This window comes from Nansenia antarctica (genome assembly GCF_963989245.1).
Source record: "Nansenia antarctica genome assembly, chromosome: 8".
NCBI lineage: Eukaryota > Metazoa > Chordata > Actinopteri > Argentiniformes > Microstomatidae > Nansenia > Nansenia antarctica.
In genome coordinates, this window is record NC_137678.1 from 36812046 (window position 1) to 36819545 (window position 7500).

The window sequence follows — 7500 nt, forward strand, 5'->3', positions numbered from 1 at the left end:
CCCTTCAGTAGATGACATCACCATAATCACTTCAGTAGATGACATCACCATAATCACTTCAGTAGATGACATCACCATAATCAAGCACTGGCATACAGGTTGATTGTACAGTCTGCTTCCTGCTGTTCAAGGAAAGAAAAGATCTATTCCTATAAAAGAAGCCTTAAATCGTGCTGTCTGCAGAACAGTGAATGCAGACTGTAGCTCAGAAAGAGCCTGGTCAGTCGTAGGGGCAATAGCACATACAACAGTGTCATCATAATAGGGTTACAAATTTACACTTGCAGGCTACAATTATTTTGATTAATTACAATTACGTCCAGAAAACACCATCAGTTAAGACACTTAAGACACTGTGTTCTGTCCGTTAAATCAAACCATCGACATGACGCCTGATCCAGGCCTACTTCAAATATTGTTTTTCTGATCTAGGCAGTTGAACACATCATGTAAGACAAGCGTATCTTGGCTGAGACTGTAGTATGACCACGTCTAAACCTCCCCTCCCCCCCCCCCCCCCCCCAAGCCTTACCTGGCCCCTACCCCAGCCTTACCTGGCCCCTCCCACAGGTGACCTGCGTCCAGGGTCCAGTAGCGCTGGCTCCTCCCCCAGAGAGTGTGTGTCTTTACTGAGCAGCTGCAGACGTGAGGCCAGCTCCAGCCCGGCCCCTCCCCCGGCCCCCCCCCCGGCCCCTCCCCCGGCCCCTCCCCCGGCCCCTCCTCCCCCCCCTACGGCGGCCGGTCTCCCGTCGTCTGGGCTGCCCTGCCTGGGTCGCGCGTCCCCTGCCTCCCCCCACAGCTTGGAGCGCCTCTGGAACAGATATCTGGGCTGGCGGCCAGAGGGGGCGGCCGGGGAGGGCAGCAGCTCGCTGTCGGAGGACTGCTTCAGGAGGGGGTCCCGGAGGGCGGAGCGGCCGCGGCCCAGGGGGGAGCGCAGCCGCGGCCTTAGGGCCTGGCCCTCCGAGCCCGGGGTGGGTGGGGGGCCGGGGGGAGCCGGGGGTGCAGGGCCCGGGCCGGGGCCGGGCTGGGGGGTGTCTGGGGATGGCAGGGGGGGGAGATTGGGTTGGGTTGGGTTGCTGCTGGGGGAGGTGCTGGACGTGTCCAGGTGTGGGTCGCTGACGCTCCTCTCCTCCCCCTCCTCCACCCCCGAGTCTGGGGCCGACTCCCCCCCCCCCTCCCCTGGCTGCAATCGCCGGGCTGGCGACAGGCTGAGGGAGGGGGGCGGCAGGGTGGTCGGGGGGGGCGTGACCGAGAAGGCGGGGGGAGGAGTTACCAAGCCAATCCTGCGGAGCTCCTCCCTCGTCTCCTCGTCGCTGGACGACAGCAGCGCGGGGGGGAGGGTCACCGTGTAAGCCCCGCCCTCTTCCTCCGAGCTGCCCACCGTCAGACTCCGCCTCCTCTCCAATTGGCCACGCAGGGTGGCGTCCATCAGCCCTGTCGAGCCTGTCTGGCTCTCGCTGGCCACCTGGATGACAGGAGGGAGGAGGGACTTGGGCCTCCAGCGTTCGGGGGAGGGCCCAGCGGGCGAGGTCACGCCCCCCTCCGTCTCCGGCCGCTCCACCTGCCCTCCTACGTCGGGGAACATCAGGGGCGGGGTCACGATGCGTTTGTGCCGGGGCTCGGGGCTGGGCGTACGGGCGGTCAGGGCGCGTTCCCGGGCGGCCAGGGCCAGCGCCAGAGGGGAGGCGGGGTCCAGGGGCTTGCCCGTCAGAGGGTGGAGGAAGGTGGAGCCCAGGGGGGAGGGTGAGGGGGAGAGGACGGGGGCGGGCGGCGGCAGCTCCCCTAGGTCATCCACGGAGTGGGACTGGGTGAGCAGGATCGGCACGGCGGGCTCCGACCCCCCCCCCTCCACGGACAGGAAGAGGGAGGAGCGTCTGCCCTGAGACGGGGGCGTGGCGTGCAGCCGGGCGCGCTCGGTGATGACCTGCTGCTGGTATAGCTCCGCCCTGCTGGGCACGGCCCCCCCCCCCCTCCTCAACCGGCAGCTGTTTCAGCAGCGGGGACTTCCTGCGCTGTGGCTTGGAGGGCGCAGCCATGACCTGACCCACGTTGGCGTAGGGGTTCTCCACCGGCCGGCCGCGCCTCCGGCTACGCTCCCCCCCCGGGGGGTTGGACGAGGAGGACGGGGGGGGGGTGGGGGTGGTGGTCCGGGCCAGGGGCGAGGAGGGGGGGGCGGGCCGGGCCAGGGGTGAGGAGGGGGGGGGCGGGGTGGTCCGCGCCTGGGGGGAGGAGGCAGGGGGCGGGGAGGGCCGGGTTAAGGCCAAGGTGGTGGGGTCTGACAGGTGGGCGGAGTCTTGCAGGATGATCATGGAGCGGGCCTTCCTCTGGCGCTCCGCGTGGGTGTGGCTCCGCGTCGTTGGCGAATCACACGGTGGCTCGTGCAACCTCGGCTCCGCCCCCGGCTTGAAGCTGGAGCGTGTCAGCTCCGCCCCTCTGACGGGAGGAGGGGGCGGGAGGAAGGAGGGGGGTGGGCCGGAGTCCAGGAAGTAGTGCGAGGGAGGAGGGGGCGGAGCCGTCTGGGGGGGGGGCGGGATGAAGCTGTCAGTCATGGAGGAGCTCCGGGGAAAACGGTGTTCTCCAATCAGGGCAGCGATCCTGTCGTCCTCTGGGGCGCCTAGAGAGACAGGTCACATGATCAGGGTCAACAGGACCCTAAAGGTGAAAGGTGAGGACAGGGTTTAAGGGGAGGACAGGGTCAAAGGTTAGGACAGGGATAACCCTAGAGGCGGCAGGTAGCCTAGAGGTTAGAGAGGCTGGCTAGCAATCGGAAGGTTGCTGGTTCGATCCCTGCGCCTCAGGAGGGAGCTGCATGTGAGCTGGTGACTGGAGGGTTGCTGGTTGCTGATCATATCTACTGCCGTTGTGCCCTTGAGCAAGGCACTTAACCCCTAATTGCTCCAGAGGCGCTGACTATGCCCCTATGGCTGACCCTGTGCCTGGAGCGAAAAATGCATTTCGTTGTACTGTGCAATGACAAAAAGGTTGAATCTAAATCTAATCTAACCCTTCTGCACCCTTCTGAGATGTTCATGAAACGTTGGATTGCTAGATGGACTGGAAATTAACCTAATCCTGACCTTGACCCTAGCCCTAAGCCTAACCATAACTCCAACCCTAAGCCTAGCCCTAGCCCTAGCCCTGAAGGTGCTGTCCCCACTGTAGTAATATCCAGACTGCAGCTGGCAGCATGTGTTGAGGAAAGTGTCTTCTGGACAGACAAGTTGTATGTGCAGAACAGTTTCCCTTCTCACAGCGGATTACTCCAATAGCCTAAGTACTGTTGTGTGTGTGTGTGTGTGTGTGTGTGTGTGTGTGTGTGTGTGTGTGTGTGTGTGTGTGTGTGCGTGCTTGTGAGTGTGCGTGTGTGTGTCTCACCAAAAGACTTGGTCCGGGACATCCCTCGGGGCAGCTGCATGGTGGCCACACCCTCAGGAACTGGAAGCCCTTGCCTCTCAAACAGAGACTGAAACAGATGAGTAGTGTGAGTGAAATCAGTAGAGTGATTCAGTAGAATGACTCAGTAGTGATTCAGAAGAGTGATTCAGTTGTGACTCAGTAGAGTGATTCAGAAGAGTGATACAGTTGTGACTCAGTAGAGTGATTCATGACTCACGTTGATTTCAGCCTGAGTGATCCTCCGGCTGATTGGCCGCTGCTTCACGGTGGCCGCCCTGTAGTCCACCTCTGAGGGGCGGGGCCTAAGAACCACCTCTGATGACATCATCTCATCCAACCTGTCTGTATAATAATACACATAATTTTCAGCTCTGGAAAAAATTAAGAGACCACTGCAAAATGATCAGTTTCTCTGTTTTTACTGTTTATAGGTTTGTGTTTGAGTAAAACAAATATTTTTGGTTTTATTCTATAAACTACTGACAAGATTTCTCCCAAATCCCAAAGAGAAATATTGTCATTGAGAGCATTTATTTGCAGAAAATGGTCAAAATACTGGTCAAAATAACAAAAAATATGTTTTCAGACCTCGAATAACTCAAAGAAAACAAGTTCATATTCATTTTTAAACAACACAATACTAATGTTTTAACTTGGGAAGAGTCCAGAAATCTATATTTGGTGGAATAACCCTGACTTTCAGGCTTTCACATTGCTGTTGGGTGACTTTATGCTACTCCTGGCACAAAGGTTCAAGAAGCTCAGCTTTGTTTAATGGCTTGTGACCATCCATTTTCCTCTTGATCACATTGCAGAGGTTTTTAATGGGGTTCAGTGTACTGGTGGTCTTCCATCCACTCTTTGATTGACCTGGCTGTGTGGCATGGGGGCATTGTCCTGCTGGAAAAAAAAATGGACTCATCAGAGAAGATGACCGTACTCCTGCCCTCTACGGTCCAATCCTTATGGTCTTTTGCAAACCTCAGCCTGGCTCTTCTTTGCCTCTCATTGATGAAGGTTTTTTTTCTAGCTTTCCACGACTTCAGCCCTGCCCCTAGGAGGCTGTTTCAGCCCTGCCCCTAGGAGGCTGTTTCAGCCCTGCTCCTAGGAGGCTGTTTCAGCCCTGCCCCTAGGAGGCTGTTTCAGCCCTGCCCCTAGGAGGCTGTTTCAGCCCTGCCCCTAGGAGGCTGTTTAGAACCGTCCTCGCTGTGCACTTCACTCCAGCTGCCGTTTGACATTCTTTTTGTAGGTCACTTGATGTCATCCTACAGTTGTTGAGTGACAGTTGAATGAGTTGGCGGTCACCGCGGTCAGTGGAGAGTCGTTTTCACCCTCTGCCGGTCTGTAGCTTTGTTGTCCCCAATGTCTACTGCTTGACCTTGCTCTTATGAACCGCCATCTTTTGGCATGGTCAATAGTTCTTTTTTGATTCCAATTACTTTTGAGGTGCTACTACTACTGTTTTTGTCATCCAGCTGGTCCTATTACAAGAGGATAGTGATGACCACAGCAGTGGTTTTTATACTTTTAAGATTCAGTTCAGGTGATCATCTAATCAGTACCTCAATAAGTAGAATGAGGTGTGCCTATGTTGGAATTCAACACACACTGGAATGGAATGGCTGCCATACATGTAGATGCTGATTTGGAGTGGTCTCTTAATTTTTTCCAGAGCTGAATACGTATGTATATGCAGTAAAATACTATGTCATCCAGTCTGTCGGTGGGACGGAAATACACATATACTACAATATAAAAATAGATATTATATATAAGTATAATACTATATATAGTATAGATATATAAATATATATAATACTATAATATACTACATAATAGACCATGATACACATAATAATATATAGTATATACGTATATAGATAAGATACTATCTCATCAAGCTTCTCTGTGTGACACAAATATACATAATAATAATAATAATAGTAATAATAATAATAATAATAATACAAACACTAACACACACACTAACACACACACACACACACACACACACACAATAACACACACACCAATACACACTAACTCACATACATGAACACACAATAACACGCACATTAACACAGACACTAACACACACACACACACACACACTAACACTAACACACACACACACACACACACACACACACACTAACACAGACACTACCACACACACACAATAACACACACACTAACACGCACACTAACACAGACACTAACATAGACACTACCACACTCACACAATCACACGCACACTAACACACAAATTAACACACACACACACACACACACACACTAACACCCCCCCCCCACACACACACACACACACACACACTAACACACACACACACTAACACACCCCCCCACTCACACACTGTCCCTGTATTACTGAACATCACACTCACCAACTCTTCTCCTGCGGGCGGAGGCTGACAGGAGAATGCAAAGATCAATTACTGTGTGTGTGTGTGTGTGTGTGTGTGTTTGTGTGTGTGTGTGTGTGTGTGTGTGTGTGTGTGTGTGGTGTGTGTGTGTGTCTATGTGGTGTGTGTGTGTGTATGAGCTTTCTTTTCCTCGAGTAACAGCACAGGCTGGAAACACACCAGGGGGGTATTCCATCAACAACGCTAAAGGAAAATCCAGGCTTATTCTGATAAGTCTCGCGATAATTCTCAAAATATCCTTATCTTGATAAATCTCACAAGAGTTATAAACAAATAAGCCTGGATTTTCCTTTATCGACGTTGATGGAATACCCCCCAGGGTACTTCTGAGCCAGCTCATCACTTCGTTCAACAACAAGGGGAACTGTGGTCAACTGCGGGTTCAACTGAATGCTATGTAGATAATATATAATAGTATAATATATAATAATAGTAATATGTAGAGGCACACTAACACACCCCATCTCAACCCCCTGTATTAATACACTAGAACCAATGGTAGTTCTCTCTGAAAAAGGCAACACACTGTCTAAAATAAAAGACTGGGCTTCTCCTGTAACACAGAGCATCTTAACAGGAACACAGGTATCACAAGCAGTATTTATGGACACACAATCATCTATAACAAATGGCTTGTAAACATCAGACACATCCCCTCCTCCCTCTCGGTTGAACAACCTTACTCTGTGGCCAGGGCATAGCTAAAGAGGAAAAAGAGGTGTTAACCAGAGCCACAGGTTTTGAAGACGTGGCATCCTTCCTCCTCGAGTACTAAACAGTCATTCATAACATGACCAGACTTCCTGCAGTGAAAACAAACAGTCCTGTCCTTTAGCTTAGTCTCTCTAGTTACCCACCCTTCTCGTGGAACCAACAAAATCTGGGTTTGTCTGAGACAATTGAAGGTTTAGTTGAGTCCTTCCTTAGCCACCCTGTCAGTAGGGCAAGTTAGACCTTTCAGCAAAAACATTCCTGTGAGTCAAGATAATCTCATCACAGCAAGGACAGCAGCTGTAGACACCTGAAGCGCTTTCTGCAAATTCAGATAGGTTGCCACTGCTTCAGGGAGGCATTTCTTAAACTCAAGAATGATCAGATCTCTGAGCTTATCAAAGGTAGTAATTTTCAGAGATGAGGTCCATCTATCGAATAGATTCTCTTTCTCACGTGAAAACTCTACATAAGTCTGACTTCCAGGTTTCCTAGGGGCGGCTGTGGCTCAGCCAGTAGAGCTGGTTCAAATCCCGGCTGGCCACGTGTCGAAGTGTCCTTGAGCGAGGCACTGAACCCCTAATTGCTCCAGGGTCTCCTTCAATGGCTCTGACACCCTTGCCTAGAGCATAACACATTTTGTTGTACTGTGCAATGACAAAGGTTGAATCTTCTTCTTTCTAGACTGCCTAAACTTCTGTTGGTATGCCTCCGGAACCAGCTCATAAGCCCTCAAAACTACACCTAACAAAATCCAGACTTTCCTCTGGAGACAAAGAAGAATAAACTTCCTGGGCTCTACCAGGAACACACTGCTAAATGATTGTCCTGAGATAACTTAGGCCAAGCTAGAGAAGTAGCTACATGTTCAAAATGAGGAAAGTACTTATCCACATCCTTTTCAGAAAAGAGGGGAACCATCTGAATATGTTTACTGACATCAAAATTC

General features: G+C 52.0%; 1 protein-coding gene across 1 annotated transcript in view; it reads right to left on the reverse strand.

Moving 5' to 3' along the window:
- Positions 1 to 7500, reverse strand: part of shank3b (SH3 and multiple ankyrin repeat domains 3b) — a gene marked incomplete at its 3' end in the record, with an annotated part of 23536 nt that overhangs the window by 3214 nt on the left and 12822 nt on the right. Inside the window, 5 exon segments of the mRNA XM_080538595.1 lie at positions 555 to 1969; positions 1971 to 2614; positions 3376 to 3463; positions 3614 to 3738; positions 5802 to 5825. Coding sequence (XP_080394721.1) covers positions 555 to 1969; positions 1971 to 2614; positions 3376 to 3463; positions 3614 to 3738; positions 5802 to 5825 — 2296 coding nt within the window.